The following is a 22,616-nucleotide window of genomic DNA, read 5'->3' as shown; positions in this document are numbered from 1 at the left end:
GTGCCTGGCAGCAGCCCCATCGTAGCCCAAGTCTCCAAAGGCAAGCCCACGCGTGAGAACAGGCTCATCGTACAAGACCGAACATCCGGAACTCGGTTTCTCGTCGATAGCGGTTCAATCGTCTCCATTCTGCCTAGCACCGGCCACGGGGCCAGAGCGTCGACCGACCTGTACCTCTCAGCAGCAAATGGCTCGCCAATTCGCACTCGCGGACGGAAGGCGTTACATCTTGACCTGGGACTGCGCAGGACATTTCCATGGTCCTTCGTAATAGCGGATGTCAAGACTCCGCTGATTGGAGCCGACTTTCTCTCGTACTACCACTTACTACCTGACCTGAGACGGAGAAGACTCCTCGATGAAACAACTCTCCTCTCAGCTCCCGGCAATATCAGCCAAGTACCCATCCACTCGATCGTGGCGATGTCGCCTCTACGCTCCGCCTCAGCGATACCAAACAACGATCTCGATAAACTCATAGAAACCAATTTTAAGCGCTTCCTTGCTGTCGATGGTCAGGTACTCGGACCGACGGCCACTACTCAGCACCATATTGTCACCACCGGTCCACCGGTTTTCTCGAGGCCTCGCCAAATGTTGGGTGAAAAGCTGAGAGCAGCCAAGGCGGAATATAATGAGCTACTACGCACAGGCATAATAAGGCCATCTTTCAGCCCCTACGCAAGCCCAATTCACATGGTCAAGTCCAAGTCTGGAAAGTTAAGGCCTACAGGAGACTACCGGAACCTCAATGCTCAAACCGTGCCTGATCGTTACCCGATCCCGCGAATTCATGATCTGCTCCTCCAGTTGCATGGAAAGACTGTATTTTCTATCATCGATCTAAAGAGGGCCTATTTTCAGATTCCGGTAGCCCCAGAGGACGTACCAAAAACCGCCATCACCACGACCTTTGGACTCTTCGAATTCCTGGGCATGCCTCTCGGCCTCAAAAACGCAACCCAAACCTTCCAGCGCTATATGAATGGCATCTTCGGTAACATGAGCTTCGTCTCAGTCTACCTGGATGATCTGCTCATCTCGTCGTCGAACGTCCAAGAGCATCTGCAGCACCTGCAAACGGTCTTCGATGCGCTCTACAGCAACAAACTCACATTAAATTGGGAGAAGTGCTTATTCGCGGAACAGGAAGTCACCTTCCTCGGCTTTCGTGTCGACTGTTCAGGCTTCAAGCCACCTCCGGAAAAGGTCAAGGCGTTATTGGAATTCCCGAGACCTGCCACCGTACGAGATTTAAAAAGTTTTTTAGGTGCAGTCAACTACTTCAGAGCACTCATCCCGCACGCGGCGGAAGCGCAAGCTCTACTAAACGAGAACGCCAAGTCCGTCAAAAAACGGGACAAGACGCCTGTCAACTGGACACCGCAACTCATAGCAGCTTTCGATGAGGCAAAAAAGTCCCTCGCCGCTGCCACCTCTTCAGCCTTCCTTCATCCGGACGCGACCATTGTCCTCACCGCAGACGCCTCCGCAACCGCCATAGGCAGATCACTGGAGCAGCACACCGATAAAAAGAAATTGCCACTCGGATTCTTCTCGAGAAAATTATCGCCCGCAGAAAAAAACTACAGTCCGTACAATCGTGAGCTCCTGGCAATTTTTGCCACCCTGAAACACTTCGCCCACATCGTCGAAGGTAGGGCCTTCGTAATTCGGACAGACCATAAACCGCTGGTGAGAGCTTTTCAGCAACGCCCAGAGAAAGCTTCGCCGAGGCAACTGCACCAGCTCGACTACATCGGCCAGTTCTGCACATCGATAGTCCATATCCCCGGACAGGATAACGTCGTAGCGGACGCGCTGTCGAGAATTTGCACGATCAACACGCCCACCAGACTCGATGCTCGAACAATTAGCGTAGCTCAGGCAGAAGACGCAATCGCCGCCCGGAACGAGAACACAATCTCTCTTGCTCTCCAACCCTTAGAAATCGACGGCCACAAGCTATTCTGTGACGTCTCCACAGGCACAGTACGCCCATTTTTGCCTTTCTCTCTCAGACGCTCAGCTTTCGACATAATTCACGCACCCGCCCACCCAAGTGGCAGAGAGACTGCCCGGAAGCTCAGAGAGAAGTTCATCTGGCCCAGAATCCGAAAGGATGCGCTAGCTTGGTCAAGAGAATGCATCGCCTGTCAGAAAGCGAAAATTCATCGCCATACCAGGAACCAGCCCGCCAATATAGAAGTCCCGGAAGCCCGATTCAACCACGTCCACCTGGACATCATAATCATGCCGCTAGTTAACGAGCACAGGTACTGCCTAACAATTATAGACCGTTTCACCAGGTGGCCCCAGGTGATCCCGCTAAAAAACCAGCTCGCCGAAACAGTCGCCCGCGCCTTTTACGACGGCTGGATATCGCTATTTGGGACGCCGTTAACGATCACAACGGATCAAGGGCCACAGTTCGAGTCCGCCCTGTTCACCTCGATGGCCAGGTTAATCGGCGCCACACGTCTTAGGACTAGTCCCTACCACCCGCAGTCCAATGGTATGATCGAGCGGTGGCACAGGACCCTCAAAGCCGCACTGATGTGTCAACCCAACTACCCGTGGACGGAGCTACTGCCTACGGTACTGCTTGGCCTACGGACAGCATACAAGGAGGATTTAAAAGCCTCTCCGGCAGAACTAGTTCTGGGAACCTCCATTAGAGTTCCAGGAGAGTTCTTTGTGGCCAAGGACCAAGCTATCCACCCGGTCACCTTCCTTGTCCATCTAAAGCGACACTTTAGGATCATCAGTCCAACGCCTACTTCGCACCATGTTAAACCAAGGCAGTTTATGCACGGCAATCTGCGCTCGTGCACCCACGTATTCAAGTTGGGCGCGCCAGTCAAACCTCCACTAACTCCGCCCTATTCAGGTCCTCATAAGGTCATTCAAAGGTTGGACGACCATAGATTCGTCATCGACGTCGACGGAAGTCCGCACACAATTTCAACGACAAAACTGAAGCCCGCCTACTTAGCCTCAGAAGAGCCCGTAGCCGCGCAAAATCGCGAGCCATGCCCGCGCCCGCAGCGAAGGACCGTCTCCTTCGAGGTGCCGATCGATGATGCTCCAGACAGATATCCTACTCCCACAGCGACAACTTCTCCAGAGTTGCCCTCTGATGAGGCAACTTCCAGGGAGGGAGTGGCTGTGGCGGTCTCCCCTCGGCGAATTGATCCAGCACGAGACGGCGCCACCATGCAGGCCAAACAGCACCGCTCACGGAAGCAAACGATCGTACCGCGCAAGATCTTCTAGGAACTCGCTCTCTCTCTTAAGCCGGCTACCAGCGAGGCAACAGCTAATCGCGCGGATCGCAGATCTATTGTAACGCGCGAAGTCCGTCACAACCGAGTTCTTGTGTTTCTCCAGTTTTCCAATCGGGACTAATTGAACCAAGCGCCACAGCGCTGGCGGAGCGAGCGTGCCCTTTTTCTCCTCGTATCTTGTCACGGCTTTCATTAAACAGTGCTCTTCTCACTCTGGTGTGTTCATTCAATTCCTTGTGCCTTTCTTCCAATTCGACGATAAATTTGAGAGCAGGCGCGACGCGCATAGTGACGTCACACCTGGCTCGCAATCTAAGCGTACATTAACAAATATATAAGTCTGCATAGCGGCTCACGCACTTCGAGCATATGAGGCAGATGTTACCGGCCGTCAAGCCTCACTGACGAGTCCAGCCGGTAGCATCGGGACGAAACGCTTTCTTCCTTACCGACCGCCGAGTGTGAGCCTGGCTACCTCACACTGCGACCAACCTTTTTTCGAGACTCCTCGTATGCATCCAAGCATGCGCGAACGACGCGCATGTAGCCAAATATGCAATGGCATATTTAGATAGACTAGAATTTGAACAGCGCGCGTCGCGCGCACTAACCAACATGCTTGTTGTCCATAAGCTTGTTAATAAAATTAAACACGATTAATAATGTTATATGTCGAACCGTCGAACGTCAAGAAAAGAAGATCAGAAGGTTGCCAAGTAGTTGTTGTTGTCGTAAAGTTAGTTAGTTGTCGAGTAGCCTTAAATCATGTCACTAGGGTTATATAGAAAATAAAGTTACATCCTTTTTTTTATAATTATTTCGTGTTATTTCTTATACGGGAGTTGGTGATCGTTACAATAATTATTAATTGATTATTAAATTGATGTTCTGAAATATTTTGTCAGTGAAAGAATTTTTATCTTTGTAAAATAATTAACAGAATAAAATTAAAAAATTTAATAATCACGAATACACCTTTTAACAAAGATAATTTTTGACACTTGTATTTTCTCTTTGATGATCACCAAGATAAATTATGAGGAGATCTCGCCAAGATCAAATTTGAGACATGGCTACATAAGGCTGTTTGTGATTAAAAACATTTTTTCGTAGATCTAAACAAACTTTGTCAAAAGTTTGACTTTTGCACTTTATTTATTACGATCGCAAAGGCTAATTTAACTGGAAATTATTTCTGTTTGAAAGTGAAAGGAAATACGTCTTTACATAATATAAAGTTATACGATAAAAGATATGCCAACTCCACTTATTAAAAGCCAACAACACCTTTGGCTTTCTGACAATTGTCAGGACTTTTGTCAGAGATTACAATCAATGCAGAGGGGTGTATAGCTTCTCAATTTTCTGCTTTCTAACGGTAATAATCAGATTGGAAGAAGTAGCACTTTTCTCAAAAATTATTAATGACAAAATTAATTTTTTAAATGAAATATAATTTATGTATATGCAAATAATTTTAATTAAAAATATTAAAACGATTTTATATATTAATATTTAAACAAAAACAAAAATTAGCATAATTTAGATAAAACATTTTCAAATTATATTAGGTTAGATTCAAATAGACACATGCGCACTGAACGAGGCAATCAGATAGCGTTTATCTTGACTTCATAACATCCGATCATGACTTTTTTATAAGGGGACTGGTTTGTGGGCTCTTGTTTCAGTATTCATTGTTTTTCTCCTACCAAATAAAGATTGCAAAACTAATAAATTAGTTAGGTTAAGAAAGGTCCATTGAATTCAACTAAAAATTATTTCCGTGGATTTGAATTTTAAGTTTTACGTGTTAGAAAAGTTTAATTTTGCAATTCGCATCAGATAGCCTAAGTTAACTTTCTTTGGATTTGTTAAAAGATTTTATGTCATTATCTTATATATTTAATACATGTTTTGATGTGGAAACACAATATTCTTATTGAGTAAATTACGATGAAAATAGTTTTTTGTTTTGAACTGAATAATTAAAAGTAGAATTTATGAGGAAAAAATATTTTTATTTAGACACAGCTTGAGTGACAGAACAAAAGCCTGCAGTTAAGAAAAAATTATCATGTTGCTAATTTAATGTTATTGAATAAAAGATAAAATAGAATAAAACATGCTAAGTAAAATTCGAATAACAATTGTAATATTTTAGATTATAAAAGCAGTGATCACGTCTTAGATATTTTGTGTATCTGTAATTAAAACGTTATAATAAATACCTATGAAAACACGTTAATCGTAATTGTTATTTGAAATTGTTTATTTGAAATTAATAAACTTATGTGAAAAATGAAATTTATAATTTCTTAATAATATGAGAAGTAATATGGTAATTAAGCTTACGAGATCCGTTTAAATGATATGTCGTGTATATTCGAAACAAATGGTTATTCATGACCTAAAACTTATAGGTAAGTATGATTGTTTATAGTGTGTTTGCGAAATAATAGTCAATAATGGATTCCATGTTGGCCTCAATTTTATTAAAAGGTTCAATCTTCAAACAAGCACAATTTATGAGCACGATTACGTTGAGCTATAAAAATAATACATTACAGGTATTACATTAACATTATAGAATGTTAATCACATATTGAACAATTTATAGGTTTCTGAGTGGATAAGATACATAAATGATAGTGATGAAAATTTAGGAAAAATTTGCGGGCGTATTGCTCCTGACAAATCATTCAATACTACGAGAAGAAAAATAAAAGTAAAATTTCATTCCAATGACAAAACTAACTGCGAAAGTTTCAGGGCTGAGTAGTGCGCGCATTGCGGTAGCATTGATAACTTTACCAAAATTTAAAAATACATTATATCACTCATCTTTAACCATAATAAATTGCGTTACAATGAACATTACTGTATTGACAAATACTATAGTTGTCAATATAACAATCTGACAACCCGAATTTTTTCTGACGGTTGAATGATGGCTGAGATGGCTGATCACGATACCACAAGCTCACAAGTGTATCTATCACTGACGTTGATCTAAAAGATACACTATTCAACGATACATTAGTCAATAAACGCATGTCGTGCAATAGCGATTACATGTAATTATTACTTAAACATGATTCTTTATTACATCAACTATAGATTATTTTCATTCAAATTATCATCTTTATTAATCTAACCCATTATAAACTATATGTGACGCGTACGAAGACTACAACGTTTATTTTAAACAATGAATTACCGATTTTTTAAGTTTTTGATTTTGCATTGTTGCATTTAAATTCGAGATGGCGGATTTTACCCGAAAGTCATCGGTCATTACTGCGGTAACAGGGAACCAGCAACTATCACGTGTACTTATCTCATTTGCTTTGGATTAAATTCGTGTCTGATGGAATTAATCAAGGTCGAGGCGTCGAAGGATCATTGAGAGCTGTCACTTGTAATTCAATTCTGTTGATCTCATTCACATAATTTGTAGTATCTTATAGAGTTAATGATTTACAAGTTGCAGATATAACTCAAATTCTCATTTCGCCTGGCTATCTCGAGCTTATTCTTCAGAAATCACATGTACGTGGATAATACACGACACTACTGGAAGATTTATAAGCATTAGTAAGAATCATTTTTGAAGACTTGAAAATACCGGATTCCGATCTATGCCAATTGGAGTACCTACAAGTTGCTGATATATGGATATGTAAGTAGATAGCTGTCGCCAAGAATTTCGATTCATCGCCAAAAGATCTATGTTAATATTTGTCGATCACTTCGCGAAACAGAATCGTAATATAATAAGCGAAGGTTTTGATGAAAGCCTATTCATCCCAGGAATTGACGAGCCAGAGATAAATACTGCCAGAATACGTAGCTTTAGTAATTTCGTATTTCTTTCGCAATCGTGATTTCACCTTATTGATTATATTCGTTGTTCCCAAAAAGTTAACCTCCTCTCAATCTTTTTCTAACTATTGTGTTTCTTCCAAACTTTACGATTATTATAGATATGTATTCATAATTTCGTTGAAAACCCACGATCCGCTTACAATATCCTCGAATTTTGTGCCAGCAACAAAAAAGCCGTAGAAATTATTTATAAAATATGTCAGATAATAATTTAAGAATTAAGAAGGGTTTCAAACTTGGATATACGAGTAATTGAGGGCTGGGTTCGTTTTGTACAGATACCGTTTCTACATGATTTTGATTCTATACAAATTTTTTTATTTTATTCATTAAACATTATTTATTTAACCAAAAACCATAAAATATGATAAAGGTACTAATTTGACTTAGAAATATTGTACATAAAATATTTCTGCAGGAATAAAAAATATTTGAAAGAATTATATATAAGATTAATATTTTGTCCATTATGAAAAATATGGTCAAACGTACAATTATGTTTTGTAGAATATTTTACGTCAATTAATCGTTTGTTAATTTCTCTGTAGAAAGGTATAATATAAGATAATATTTCATTTTTTATTTTTTATTTTTGTGTACATTAAAAAAGCATTTTATCAAATAAGGAAAATAAAAAAATTCGTATTAAATAAAATCACGTAGAATCGGTATCTGTATGAAATGAACCTTACCGTGACAATCGAAGTATTGTAAAACTATTAGCCTGTATTTTAATCACGTATTCTTATTCAAAAATAACGACTGTTCAAAGGCAAATCTGAAGTAATTCCAATGTTTTGGATTGACTGATATGTTCGTAAATTAACTTACCAATGATTTCATCTAAAAGTTCGCAAAGAAGAATCTGTTGGTCACCTTATCTAAAGTGGAGGGACATAATAGCGAATTTGATATCCAGTCAAGGGAATCGCTTAGTTGATAAAATTAGAATACATTTTTTTCATTTCTACGATATTACTTACATATTATTGATATTCGGTGAGTGATACCTCGAAAATGTAACGAAAACTTTTTTTTTAATGCTTTTAAGATTGACAACATTTTCATTCATACTAGGGGTGCGGTAATTTGTATAACTATAATGGTTTTTTTCCTTGACCTTCCACTCGTATTCGTATCGTAATCGCATTATGGAAATTAGTATTGGAAATTTTCCTATACGTTTTAAAATTTTTCATATAGGTGCGAGGATTTATGCGACATGGATTATTTGAGGATATCCGATGTTAGAGTTGATAGAGTGAACGAGGGGTCAGTCACAACGTAATGTGGTACTGTAATGTGAACTTATTCTTTCAGATTATTAGGCCACATTATTTATCGCAATCTCATCAAAGCGTCTGACTTTTTTCTATAAAACTAAATTGAAGTCTTTTTTATTAATATATTTCAAATATAATATTTTGTTCAAATGCATCTCATAAAAACTAAAGGAATATGAGAATTGGTAAGAATTGGTAAGAATCTCAGTTCAATAAATCAAGAGAAGTGGTTTAATTATATTTTTATTTTAATTATGGTACTTGACTAGCTAAATTATAAAAAATTTTGTGATGATCTCTATAACAAATCTATTTGATTATGAACAATACGGCCTCCTTACGCTATTAATTATAAATAAATTTATTTGCTTACTATCTATCTCTGAGTTAAAAAATACATGATTCTGGCGTACATGTTAAGTATTAGCAATGTGTTAATTATATTGACTATGTGTAAGATATTAATATTTACGATGCACATTATTTACATAGGAACATTTGAAGTACTAGTCTCTTGCAGTGGGTATGATCTATCACAGAATTGTACAATAATCCAAGTACTGGCACAAAATATACAAATCTATCACGATTGAGCATTCCACAGTATTACGAGAGAATTATTCGTCGCAGTACGGGCACACGCGTGCGTGTGCGTGCGTGTGTGTGTGCGCGCGCGCGCGTCTAGATTGACGAGAAACTCATCGCACGCAAAAAAAGTTCTATAATGGTGTTATTCCTTTGATTTCGTGGTTGCACTCGGTTTGCAGCATTGCCTCGTCTCGTGAGCGGCCAATTTATCCTTGCGACTGAACCTTTTGGCACAGGTCGGGCACTCGAAGGGTTTTTCGCCAGAGTGCAATCGTCGGTGTCGCTGCAGATTGGACGCATGTGCAAATCGACGTTGACACACGTCACAAGCATATGGTCGCTCGCCGGTATGTCGCCTGCGATGTTTGTTGTAGTCGCCGAGGTGGCCGAACGTTTTCCCGCAGAATGTGCATATGGCGCGTAGATGACGCGGAACTGCTGCTGGCGCGCTTTGTTGCGAGCTTAACGTTGCTGCTTCGCTGATGGGGACTTGTTGCTGGGGTGATCTCGACGTTGTGGTGGTTAGTGGTTGGTGCGTTACAGGTGGAATGGAATCTCTGCTGGGAAGAGAGGAAATGTTAGGAAATAATTCTTGTAAATGGACAAACGAACTCAGACATATTAAGTAATTTCATGAAAATTCCTGCCGTCAAGCCGATAATGTTAGTCGCTTTTACCGATAGCGTATTTAATAATTTTAGCATTCTTTTCAAAATATATCTTTTCTAAAAAATTGTCATTTAAATAAGTCGGATAAATGCAGTCTCTTCGGATTAATTTGTATTTTATTAGTTCATGTATTTTCATCATTAGAAAGCACGTTATCGTTGGGCATTAATCGTTATTTTACGTATTCGTGTTATTCAGACTCAATTGCATGTGTCATATTTTTGTAAAAATAAACGATCGCGGGACACGCGTCCGATCGAATCTATATGCGTGTGCGCTCACGTACACCGAACGAAATTTTTCCGGAGAGAAATCCCCTGCACGCCTTATTCTCAAACAATTGCTAGCAGAAAATAAATTTCAATTCGCTCGTACGTACGTATGCGTACTCTTCTAGCAGGCACGACGCTTTAGTTTCGCGGGAACAAGGTCGACTTATCGATCGAGCCGCATCGATCAGCGATCATTGGGTTTTGGAGACATTACGGAGCGCTCGCATCACGTCAATGGCATCGCCGTGCGCAACGGCGCGCCGAGGAAGCGGCAAAACTCACTCTGGCACGCGCTCGTCGCGGATGGCATCCGTTGCAGCGTCGATGTAAGGATTCCTCACGATGACTTGGCAGGCGCCCTTGGATAAGTCAGTCAAGTAGTCGGCATGCTCGGCCATAACTCCGTACCTGGCCAAGTTGAGCACTTTGTCGAGGTCGTACATGACGAGTTGCGTGCACTCCCCGGACACGTGGCCGAATCACGCGCAAGAAAGAAAACGCACGTGGCCGCTAGCTGAGAAGAGAACGACACGGGCGGTGGCCGTCGGCTCGGTGGCAAAAAGCTCTCTAGGTTGTGCAACATTTCGCCAGGCAACCTATATAAGAGGACCGCGATCAATTTATCGAAAATGCGGGCTTGAAGGTGAAGGTGGAGGGGGCAGCAATCAGGGAATACCCGTCAACCGCCGAAGTTGGGAAGCCCAGTTAGCAAGAAAAACATCATCGTCGGCTGGATGGATATGCGTAGAGAATGTAAGCTCCCAGCGTCGTTAACTTTCTCTCTTACTACATTTTGTATGCTGCTTTGACTTCTGCTAAAAGCAAAACATCCATTTTTTTGGCTGCACGTAGTATTTTCTTCAAAATCTCTCGTTACACCATATTTTAACGTGCTTGCGGATGCCTCGTCGTTGATATACTTGCGCGTGTAAAATGCTCGAGCAAACAATTTATTTTGAAACTATCAATGAACAAGCTTCTTTGACTATTGTTGGTCTTATCTGATGGATCACCGAGGCTGATGGCAATCTTCGTTTAGTACAAGATACCAAAAAATCTTTAAATTGAATTCATTAAGGAAAAAAATTGGTCAATTTTCATATACCTTCGATAGAAATTACAAATAATTTATTAAGGATGGGCTAATTAAAAGCTTCTTTACATCTAAATATGTTTTTAAGACACACACAAGCATTAAACTATACGCATATACTGTACATCATAGATTAAGGAAAATGCGTGTGACGACAACAGCTGTTACTAAGTTTACGGCTTGACAAAGGTGAATCGCAATGGGATTGTAATTTAAATGAGTAAGACTACTGATTGTCGAATACTCGACTCATTTAAAATAATGAGCGTCAATACTGCGTGATCAAATACAATTGCTTTCTCAGCACTGAGTATTGAGAACGATCTTGTCAACACAACGGAGTTAATCATTAAGACAATACTTTTTAATACTAGAACGAAGTACAAGATAAGTCTGAGTATTTGGGAATTATGCGATACCCTACCGATTTCAAGTTTAAACAATATGCATTTAACGGCAAAACAGGGCATGGGCATCCGTTGTTGCTTTTAGAAAAGAAGTCGATCGGATTGACTTGGCAATCCGTTCCTTCGACAAGTATCACAGTTCAAATCACTATTTTCAAGGCATCAACTATCAAAGACTCAATGAATTTGTTTGCAACTGACGATCAAAGCGTACATGTAAATGTTCAAAACTGGAATCTTTCGCTACGACACACGGCTCGGGGAAAACCATTCTCGCATTCGGAACATTTGTTTCGCATATCACTTGTCGCCTAAATCTTATCTTACATCTAATTAGTTATATGTAAGATAAGATCCGGCTAATTGCACATATGTTGTGTTCATTAAAAATGACACGCGGTAAAGAGATAATACGCGTCGAATCGTCGGTCGCTCGATCACCCATTCTCGCCGAACGAGCGCGAGACGAATCTCGCGAGTGCGCGCTCGCGCGCATGTACCCGCATAGCGTATTGGCGACAGGGGAAAGCCCGCGAAAGCGCGAGAAGCAACTCATCGGAAAAATGCCCGAGCGACGAGCAGTCCCGGGGCCGTCGTCGCGGCCAAGGACATGCCGCGCAGAGCCGCCGTGGAACTGGCAACCCGCAACTCGTTGAGTATGAGCGGAAGCCAGCTGGCGATGGACGAGCGCAGCTTTTCGTCCATCGTGCCGACCTCGTTGTCTCGTATTTCGTCCGCCGACGTCGTCGTCGTCGTCCTCGCGGTCGTCGACGTCGGGCTCGTGGATTTCGCGGGCTTGAAGTCACCGCAACGAGGGAAGCCCGTCGGTACCGGGGCGAAGTCCTGGTGTTCGCCGATTTTTAAGACCAGTGCCATTCCCACCTCCGAGTGAAACTCGATGTGACAGTGGAACAGCCAGTAGCCTGCGAAAGCAATCGGTATGAGTCGGCTTTATTGGGCTAACGAACTTGAGGCATCAATTGAAATTGATTTATTTGAAATAACAACAATTATGCTTCGCTCAACTTTCTCATTTTACGTTTTAAATTTCTTGATTTCAATTTTTTCACGAAGAAGCCTTGGAGATCTACACACGAGTCGACAAGCGCAATTAGCGCGACCGAGCTTTTCTTCGGTATCACACAAAGAGTTTGACGCTCAACCGCGATTTTTCCTTCGCGAGGCGAACTAATTACACGGCCGTCCGAGCAGGCAGATCGTTGACATCGCGTTAAAGACGTCGCGCGATTTTATCGCTCGGATTGCTTGTAGCCGTCTCGAGGAAATTGCACGACACCACGCGCGAAAAAAAAAGCCCCGGACTTTGCGCGCTCAATCTGCGATCTGTACCCTCGTTATCAGCTTCTTACGTTTCAAAAGAGAACGAAAAAAAGTCCCGAGCATCGGCAAACACGAACTTACCAGGATTATCGGCGAGGAAACGTATGACGGTGTAGCCGCCATCCGGTACCGTGACGGTGTCCTTGATCGGCGCCCTGTCCAGCTTCCGGCGAATGCGTCCCTCGCGATCCGCCCTGCGCACGTCCTCGAGGCTGACGTTGCTCGCGAGACGCTCCATCGCCACCACGCGAAAGTCGTGACCGTGCAGGTGGAACGGATGGTTGGCGTCGTACGGCACACCTGCGCCAAGATCGTTTCGACACACGTCAAGTTCGTCGCGATCTCTCCGCGCGCCTCGACGCTGCGCGCGCTGGCCTCTAATTTTCTCTGCTCGCATCGTGCACGGCGGCGTGCATTCCTGTCGCCGATCGATTTTGGCGTCGAGCGCATTTGCACGATGTAATCATCGGTCGGCGACTCGAAAAAAAAAAAAAAAAAAAAAAAAAAAAAAGCGACGATTGATTTCATCGACCGATCGCACGCAGCGCAAGTAACGAAAGTATCAGCGAAGCTCATTGCGCCTCGCTCCGCAAAGCGAAAAGATCAGCGCGCGAGAGTGAGGGAAAAAGTGGCTCTCTCCCGCAGCCAAGGACTGACTCGTCAACTACACGGCTGTACGAGCGTCGAGCACGCGCCTTGCAATTGTGTAACGGAGCGTATGTAAGCCACGTGATTTATCCGGCCAATTACCAACATCACCTCTCGAACTGTAGATCCTTAGCGGCCACGTTTCGCTACGCGTCCATTGCGATGCGCCGGACGGCTACTCAGCGCGGCTTTATCGAGGCTGCTTTGCGTGGAAAAATCGGCCTATTCGAAAGAAGAATCGGAACTTGCGTGTTTTAGCGGGACTACGCATTCTACTTCGCATCCGAGGTTGTTGTTACCAATAAAGCGAAGTATCTCGCACGTGAGTTCGTCGCTGCTCCCGACGGCTTTCCGTCGGCCAATGGATTCGCCGGGTGACTTGGAAAAGCCAGCGCTGACGTCGCGGCGAGCATTCGTCGTCGCGCCCGAACCCGTCGGAATTCGCACGCGCATGACGCACGCATTGCGATCGCGTCCGTTGCGTTACCTTCGTCAACGAGAACCAGCTCGACCACGCTGCCGAGCTTGACCTGCAACACGTGGGGGCAGGTGCAGTAGTCCTTTTCGCAACCGCTCACAGTGCTGGAATTGCAGAAGCTGCTCTCGTCGATGAGCTCCGGCTGTGACATCAGCGGGAACGTCGGCATCTTCATCGATATATGATTCAGCTGCGGCGTGCCCACTTTTTCTTTCACTGCGCGAGCGAATTGGAAATAAAGGAAAACTTGCGATTAATATTGCACGATAATTGTTATTACTTTTTGTGCCGCATACGTCGGCAGCGAGTGTGAAACGTAACCGTGTCAACGATCGGAAAGCCGCGATAAAGATGCAGACAGAATCGAGTTTTTAACAACGCTTTACGTAAATAGATGCGTACCACTTAAACGCTTGGAGTTATAGCCGTCAAGTGGATGACGTTTTTCTCTTGTTATAGAAAATCACCATCATAAATGCACGATCGTTATGTGAGCGCAAAAAAGCCGAGAACGAATTGATTACCTTGATGGAATCCGTACAGATTTCTACGATGGAAATCCACGTTGTCTTTTGCATAGAAGTCGTACGAGATGAAAAATTGATAATCCGGTTCTCTCGTGTTCGCCACGGAATTCTGGTCGAGAGCGTCCAGCTTGGGTATACTCAAAGTATCCTCCGATTCCGTTCCTTTATTCAACGAATTGATTTGCTGAAATAAAAGCAACGTCGATTAATCTCGCCTCGAGTGCAAGTCGAAGCGCCAAGACGAGATAAATACCGTAGTCAGAGAGTCTCTGGGTGGGAGCTCGTACGAAACCTCAGCTTCCGGATCGGCATCGGCAGCGCCCTCGTACCTCAAAATCCCAACTTGGTAAGCTTTCGTGAAGGTAGGACCGCAGTCCAGCAGTCCTCGATATCTTATCCAGTAATTACTGACGTTTTGACTGGCTTCGACTATGACGTCGAACCTCTCGCCCGCGTAGGTGACCAGCGACTTGGCTGTAAAATCATGTCAAAATCAATGCGACTTTCTCGAACAGCCACAAACGGCGGAGTCATTCGCTCGCCTACCTTCCACGGGCTCCACGTCTCTGCCGTCCGAGCTGACGATCCAAAGTGTATGATTGTCAATGGAAATCTCGATGGGGCAGTTAAGAAACTCTGCGTTCATTATGCGAAAGCGATATCTGTAACCCTGTTGAACAACGCGCGAATCCATCATTTTGCTCACTCGCGATATAATGGGAGCTACGTGACTCCGTGAAAGAAGGATAGGCAAGTATGTAGCATAAAAAGTGGTATAGCTAATTATACATCTCGATGACGTTTAAGGTCGCGAACATGCGCGTTTCAACATAGCACCTTGATACTGACATTAACGGCGCTCTCGGCTCTAAACAATAATTACACGCGCGTGAACGCCTTAACAAGCCACAACGGTTTTCATTTCAGCGCCTTTTCATCACACGCATAAAGGATTTTATTTACCTTTGAATCAGTCAAATTCGGTGAAAGAAGACATAAACTTTGACGATTCAGATGCCACTCTTACGGCGTCGAGAGTGAAAGAGCCGCGCGCCTGCATGGAATGATTTCAATGTTGCACAATTCACATTACCGTTGCTTAAGTTTGCGCGTAATTTGGGAACCGACAATTTGAAAACCGCAAGGTCGCATTTTTTTCCTTCTAGGGGATATTATCATTATGTTTAGCTACGGCTATTACTACTGAGGTATTCTCATCGTGTTTTGAATGCTGTTTTTCTATGTGTCCTCTTATCTATGTATACATCAATTGACTTTTAACTTTTATTATTTCCATTTCCTACTTAAAAAATAAGTTGAAAGGTAGTACTGTCGATGAAGTATGTCAATTGAAATTTACATAATTACATAATAAACCAGTTTTATGCGCTTACGCATCCGCGCAGGAAAATAAAATCACACGACTTTCAAGTACGGATACTCTAGTCAGTATAAAAACTGGTATAATTTCGCATCCCATTGTATAATTACCAAAAATATCAGAACTCAGAAAAAAAATTAAAAACGAAAAACAAAACTGAAACAAGGAAAATAAACACGGAATCACCTGATTTCGAAAAAAGAAAAAAGTTCACCACGCGTCGTTTTTACTCACGCATTTGCAAGACAAAAAAGGAAAGGAGTCACGCAATTCACGTCATCGTCTCGTACAATCGCGAGGTGTAACAATGAACCACGCAGCATCTCGTCTAGTCCACGCAACACTTATTCATCCGAAACCTTCTGCAAATCTCTTCAGGTACGAGATATCATATGACGGATCAAAGTATTATTTACCTGTCTGACGTTAAACGTCGCGGTCGGCATGAGAGTGGTCATGCCAACCTTGCCCTCCACGTCCGGAGCATCAAAACGGCCAAGTCCATTGATCAATAAATTAGGTGGTTTGTTATCTCTGCCACCATGGTAGTGAGCTAAAAATTTATCCAAACCAAGTTCATGGTCCCAGTCAGATATCACCATTATGTGATCGTCAAAGTCGTAAAGGTTGCGAAGTTGATCCCGTTTCGGTGTTCGGCGCACCACCATTGGACCAAACATACCGTCGCCTCGTTGGAAACCTGATTAGTAAATTTATCAATGTACTGTATTTGCATATTAATTGCTGATTTTGATGATGGCTTTGATTAAATATTGCAAATTTTGGTTCTCTAAAGAAGTATGGTTGAAACACGTATTAACAAGGTAATTGACCTAACTGACTCACAAATAAGTTATCATAGGTAAAAATTATGATAATTGAATCAATAAATGACTTTATTTACAAGTCTTCAAGAGCCTAATTTCATGTCGAGTAGTAAAAATAAGTTTTTTATTTATTCAGTGATGAAAGATGATAAATAAATATTTAATATAGCTACAATGCACAATAACAAAAAATAAAAGAAATTTTTTGTTCTGCATTAAGAACAGATCTTAATTACTACATTATGGTATTTATCGTGAATTTGCAGAATTCAGTTTTGCCTTAATTAAAAGTTTGACGTGCGATCGGTTGGCATCTTACAAAACGCGTATTAACTTATGTCTTAACCCGACTAATAAAAACTGTTTGTTTATAATTCGCAGACGCAATGCAAATGCAACACGCACAAGATTGATGTCTAGAATAGTCAGCGGCAATTTTGGAATAAAAATAAAATCAGTACGTGAAGCGCCAGCAATTATTCAAGACACATTTCGATTTCGCGATAAAGTGTATATCTTTTTTCATTTCTCGAGTATTATCCTTCGGAGTGGAATGTAATGTACGCATGTGACCGAGAATTGAAATAATCCACATAATATTTCATGGAATGCCTCGTAACCGTGCAACGTAATTATCTTTATCAATTCATTTATACTGGATTGTATAAGGAAAGAAAGTTGAAATTTCATTTTAAAAAACCTTTCTGATCGTTCCCTTCATTTACATAAAAATGTTTTTCAGGGAACGCCTGCACTTAGGCAGCGAATGGAACATCGTACAATAATATATTCCGAATAGGAATTTTGCATTCTTATAATAAATTACTTACAAATGTAACGCCATGAATATAGTTAAAAATAAAATTCATACATTCAACAAAACAGAAAATGTTGCTTGCGAAAATAACGAAATGTCGAAATAAAAAACCTATTTACACAAAAGTCTTTATCAAGTTTATATAGGCGAAACACCCACGCACATGTGACGCGTAACGACATTGATAATCTTTGTTTGAAAAAATCGCGTGACGATCTATTTCAAGAACGCTCTACCATTGTCATATAATTTAGCTGGAAAACCATTGTTTGCTCCGTAAACTTGTAAATTAAGCTAAAGCAACACAGATATTTTATTACTAAAAAGTTAAAATATTCTTTGAAATTCATGAAACTGTAGTCGTTATACAAATAATAGTCAAATATTTGACGCAACTATCAACTACTGACACAAAAGCGTTGCAATGGAATCACCATTGCAGATTTTTCTCACTCAAATATTAAGTCCAAAGCGTCTACCTTCCTCTCCGCGCATCAAATGTCGAACTTACCAACATGCGAATGCCAAAAATGTGTTCCTGGCGTCTCAGCAATAAAGTTGTATCTAAACGTGTCGCCAGGCAAAATTGGACATTGACTGACAAAGGGTGTGCCGTCCATGTAAGGGCTACGGTGTAAGTGTTGTCCATGCCAATGTAATGTTGTACTATCGGCATGCATCATGTTTATTGCATCCACTATTATCCTATCACCTTCGCATACCTACAAAAACGACGGACAAAAAAACCAGTGAAAATTCGCAAAAAGATTACAACGGCAGTTGAATAAGCAAATGGACTGTTACTTCGTTCTAAATTGTGCGCTCAGACGACAGTCTAATGTATATCAGTTGTGTTCTCATTTTACAATGCATTACGTTGTAAAAAACAAGTTCGATAAAAGAAAAATAATGTATCGCAAACGAGCCCAAATTAATTTGACCATTTAGAAAATATCGCTACCAGTATAGTTGAAGTCGCGTTTGATAAGACACATGCGGGTAATTATATGGATAACCAAAAATCATTTTCTTTTCTCAATTTTATAAATTTTTTACGACATTTTGAAAATTCCCTTGAAAATCTACTAACGTTTTTATCAGGGGCTAATTTTCTCACCGTCGAACAACCGATTGCCAAGCATGGCCGAACTGATACGTTCCAATGAAATACACTGTAGTTTTGTAAGGTTTTCCGTCAATTATGAATCTTTAATGATCATCGTAATTGAAACTATTTGATTAATCATCACTTTATGAAATTAAATAAGACACTAGTGAAAATAACTTTTTAATAAGAATATTCCATTGAATTTGTCATGTATTTTTTCATTCACCTTAAACTGCTAATTAGTGTTGGAATTTCTTCAACCATACGAGTTTAAATTTATTATAGTAACTATGCAATCATCAATATTATCGAAAATTGATAAAAATTTATCATCATAACTATTATCTGCTGCTATTTCACAAGGTAATTGAAACTTCGAATGACTCAATTACAATCAGCAGGTACAGCAACACTGTAAATAGTTATTTTTTGGAATTACTTTTTGTAAATCCAGTCACGACGTGCTTTGGGCGAAAAAAAAGCTTGCGCAACGCCGAAAATCGTTGTAGTTCAGGCTAGCCGATATTTTTTGCTCGCTTCCTTATCCAAAACAAAAGTGGCAACGCGTCATTCATTTCTTAGAATTCGCTTCTGAACTATAAACTTAACAAAAGCGCTAAAATATTTGACCGACCGCAAAATAAAACAACGTCATCACATAGAACAATGAGCAAACTGAATCTGAGCGCGCACATCTTGAAATCAGGAGCAAATGCTCGGTTCATAAAAATGCATTGCGGCTGAAACTATTTTAAATTTAAAACACCTATACACACGTCAGCATGGTAAGAAAAAAAGGCTTATGTGTTCGTCAATCAGGACGCACCGCGATAATCGAAAAGAGAGGCATGTTCAGAGCTCGCGATCCCGGAACCATTCACCTGTTCGCGAAGGACACGTGCGTATTATGAAAACAGAAACGGATCGATCTGCGTAAGATGATGCACGGCACTCACGTGTATACCTATATTCTGCGAAGTCGCGGTTCACTTGTGAGGCCATGACGCGCGCATTGGGGGATTTTTCGGTGGATGCTGCGTGGCTTTTCAGTGATTTTTAACGACGCCTCTAGTAGATTGAGAGTTAAATGTAAAAATACTCGAGTTCGTTCGTTATATTCATGTACTAACGGTAATTTTCCGGTTATGGAAACAAAACTATTTTTATTATGTAAATTATTATGTAAACAAAATTATATTTCATGTACAAAAGTTACGTCAAGAATGTTAAAAAAAACCGTATTTTATCCTTGCAAAGTTTTTTTAACGGTAATCAATTTTATGGATTTCATAACAAATACTCGTGGTTTTTGAATTTGCATTCGGCATATATACATAACTGCTAATTTTCTTTTTTGTCTCAAACAATAACAAATAGAATTTTATCCAATAAAATTGCCCAATAGTTACTCAAAAAAGTACCACTAAGAAACTTCCCACTTTTTCCTCGTAAAATTAACAAACACAAGAATTGATATATATCATTCCGTTGAAACGTATTGCTCAACGCAGCACCGCAACGCGAATCACAATCAAGTTTCACATTACAAAAAAAAATGTCGTTTTCTGCATAAAACACATGCGTTCAGATTCGAATAGCATATTCACGTTGAATATATCATAATAGCAAACGGCCTTTGTAAGGTCGGTAAGCCTATATAAAAATCCAAACTTGACCTGAAAGCTTTTCGCCATAAAGTGAAATCCGCAATAGTCACGAGGAAACGGGTTCTCTTTTACTGATTTTCGTACGTAAAATCAATTATGTACAAATATATTCCAAGACCAATTACGTACGATTATATTTCAAGACCATTTAAATATCTTTCTACGCAATTTTTTCACCAACAGAATGCTTATGGAGATATGTCATGATAGATCATGCACTACCCTTTATTGGGTCTTATTTTCATTTTTCAAAGGCATCGGAAAAGAACAAGTTTCGACGTCTTTGTTATTTTTACAGGAGAGCGCATTTCAACGCATTTGCTGTTTACGTCAGTTATCGGAATTAATTAATTTATATGAGCGTATTATGTTCTTTGTTTTACCGTTGAAAATCAAATTAAGCGAAATATCGAAAACGTGAAAATTGAGTGGTGGCAAAAGTGAAATTGCAAATAAAAAAAAAACAAATATACATGAAAGGAAAAAAGCAAGAGAATTATGCTTCGAGTTTTCTAAACGAATATGTCAATTCGGTTTAACGTCGACAGAAAACGAAATTAGCCATCGGTGAGTGGCAGCTGGCGCGCGTATTTTTTTATGGCGTTGCACAATAGACGATAAGACGTGACACGTAGAAGGAGTACTCTGTAACCTTCTGCAAGTCGAAAGCTTTTCCGAATATTTTTATTGTCGCACTGTACATATCTTTCCCCGACGTTTACATCGCCACTTTATCTGGATTAATAAGAATTTTTCTCGTTCAGCAGACCTGCGCTAATTGAGTTACGCTGTTATCGCGCTGAAGGATTTGAACGGCTCGCTCGACGTTGAATTCGATATTAATAACGCGCCACGGAGCAAACCGGATGAGCAAAAATAGAGGATGCAAAACCGCCGCGCACGCATAAGGAAAACTGCGAGTTTCCTCGTGGGCGCCCTTCGTGACGAAAATAAACGACTCACCTCGACGGCAGGTCCAGGCATCTGCCGGTTAACGACGACCAGCGGCCGCTTGACGCCGTCGGCAGGTATGCAGTGCGGCCTGAAGCAATCGGTGCGATTGAAGGGACAATCGTAGCAGGCCTTGCTCATCGCGTAGTAGTGCTCGATGTGGAACACGTAGTGGCACTGCATCGGCGCCTCGCCGTCCTTGCACGCGCGCCGACACGGGTGCGACGACCAGTCTATCGTGTCTGCCAGCTCTTCGTCGTCCTTCCAGAAGGGTTGCGATTGCGGCACGCTTATCAATGTTTCTGAGAAAAAAGCCAGAAGCAGCGGCGAGCGTTGCGATGAATAATTAATGAGAGGTTACTTTTACAATTATCATTGGACTCAAACGTCTATTGCAGATACCCTGATTAATAACAAAAACTGTTGAAACTACGTCAGAGATTTTCACGTGAGATTAAATTGAAAAATACCGATTTTTAAGTTTTATGATTTTGACTATCTTCGAATAATTTTTTGTTCGTTCGTTAGCGTCTATCCGAACGAACACCGTCAAATGTAATAACTCTACCCAGTTTAGACTTACCTGCTCGACAATAGCGCACGATGAATTGTACAAACACTGGTAGCACCAAATACTTGCCCATTGTGTATTTCTGAAAAATTGACGAACGCTTTTACTCGCTTGTATTAGAAAATCTGCGCAATTATGATTATTAATTTGTTCCGCGACGATCTCAAAATTACAACTCGTCAATAGCAGCATCGCAGATAAGCTCAAAAAGAAAAAGAAAATACACGATCGTGAAAACAGCAAACGAACTTGAGTCGGACTTTCTTAAAAGCTGGCTTTCGATTGCTGAAACTTGAAAGACGAAATGAAAAGAAAACGACTTGTACCCATTGCAATGAAACAATATGACGTTCGCCGCGGCGAAAACCCGTGAAACTCACACTCGTGTGTAGAGCACGCACCGCAGCGATAGGTCGCTTGAAAAGCGCGAAGCGCGTTCAGCTGTGGCCAGTCACGTCGACACGATCAGTAAGCGCGCGCGCGCGAGCGCGACGTAACAGCTCTTCGGCTAGGCGTCCGAAGGATAAGTAAGCGCCGGAGCATGGGGACGCTTGGACTTTGTAAGGCTGTCTCCGGGGAAAGAAAAAACAAAAGGCGCGTGCATCATCCCCGCCCGTCGTGGCGCGCTAGCGCGTCAAGCGAGGTGAAAGAGCGCCGCGCGCGCTCGGGAAATGCCCAACTTTCCTCAATATATAGATATATGTGCATGTGTGTATATATATATGTGCATATATATATATGCCACGCGGACGATCGCTGATGGTACCGAGGTTCGCCGCCGGTTCTGCCCAGCAAGATTATTGGACTGGCTTC

General features: G+C 41.5%; 2 protein-coding genes across 2 annotated transcripts; both read right to left on the bottom strand.

The window, feature by feature from the left end:
- Positions 1-9,188: 9,188 nt before the first annotated feature.
- On the bottom strand, positions 9,189-10,430 carry LOC131670605 (zinc finger protein 2-like). Its single transcript, XM_058946326.1, has 2 exons — positions 10,270-10,430; positions 9,189-9,603 (listed from the first exon to the last, which is right to left on the bottom strand). Exons 1-2 carry the CDS (start codon positions 10,428-10,430, stop codon positions 9,189-9,191), a joined length of 576 nt encoding a protein of 191 aa, XP_058802309.1.
- A 668-nt stretch (positions 10,431-11,098) lies between these two features.
- Positions 11,099-22,330, bottom strand: LOC131670582 (uncharacterized). The gene is made up of 11 exons (XM_058946296.1): positions 22,184-22,330; positions 21,816-21,885; positions 21,245-21,534; positions 18,018-18,228; positions 16,279-16,562; positions 15,028-15,151; positions 14,735-14,955; positions 14,479-14,665; positions 13,964-14,170; positions 12,910-13,128; positions 11,099-12,410 (listed from the first exon to the last, which is right to left on the bottom strand). The coding sequence occupies exons 2-11, from the start codon at positions 21,874-21,876 to the stop codon at positions 12,040-12,042; spliced, it is 2,175 nt and encodes a 724-aa protein (XP_058802279.1). The 5' UTR covers positions 21,877-21,885; positions 22,184-22,330; the 3' UTR covers positions 11,099-12,039.
- Between the last annotated feature and the right edge of the window lie 286 nt (positions 22,331-22,616).

This window comes from Phymastichus coffea, unplaced genomic scaffold, assembly GCF_024137745.1.
Source record: "Phymastichus coffea isolate CEN01 unplaced genomic scaffold, Cenicafe_Pcof_1.1 PCOF00112, whole genome shotgun sequence".
Taxonomy (NCBI): domain Eukaryota; kingdom Metazoa; phylum Arthropoda; class Insecta; order Hymenoptera; family Eulophidae; genus Phymastichus; species Phymastichus coffea.
The sequence above is the reverse complement of the archived record's forward strand: the minus strand, read 5'-3'. Positions and strand labels throughout refer to the sequence as shown.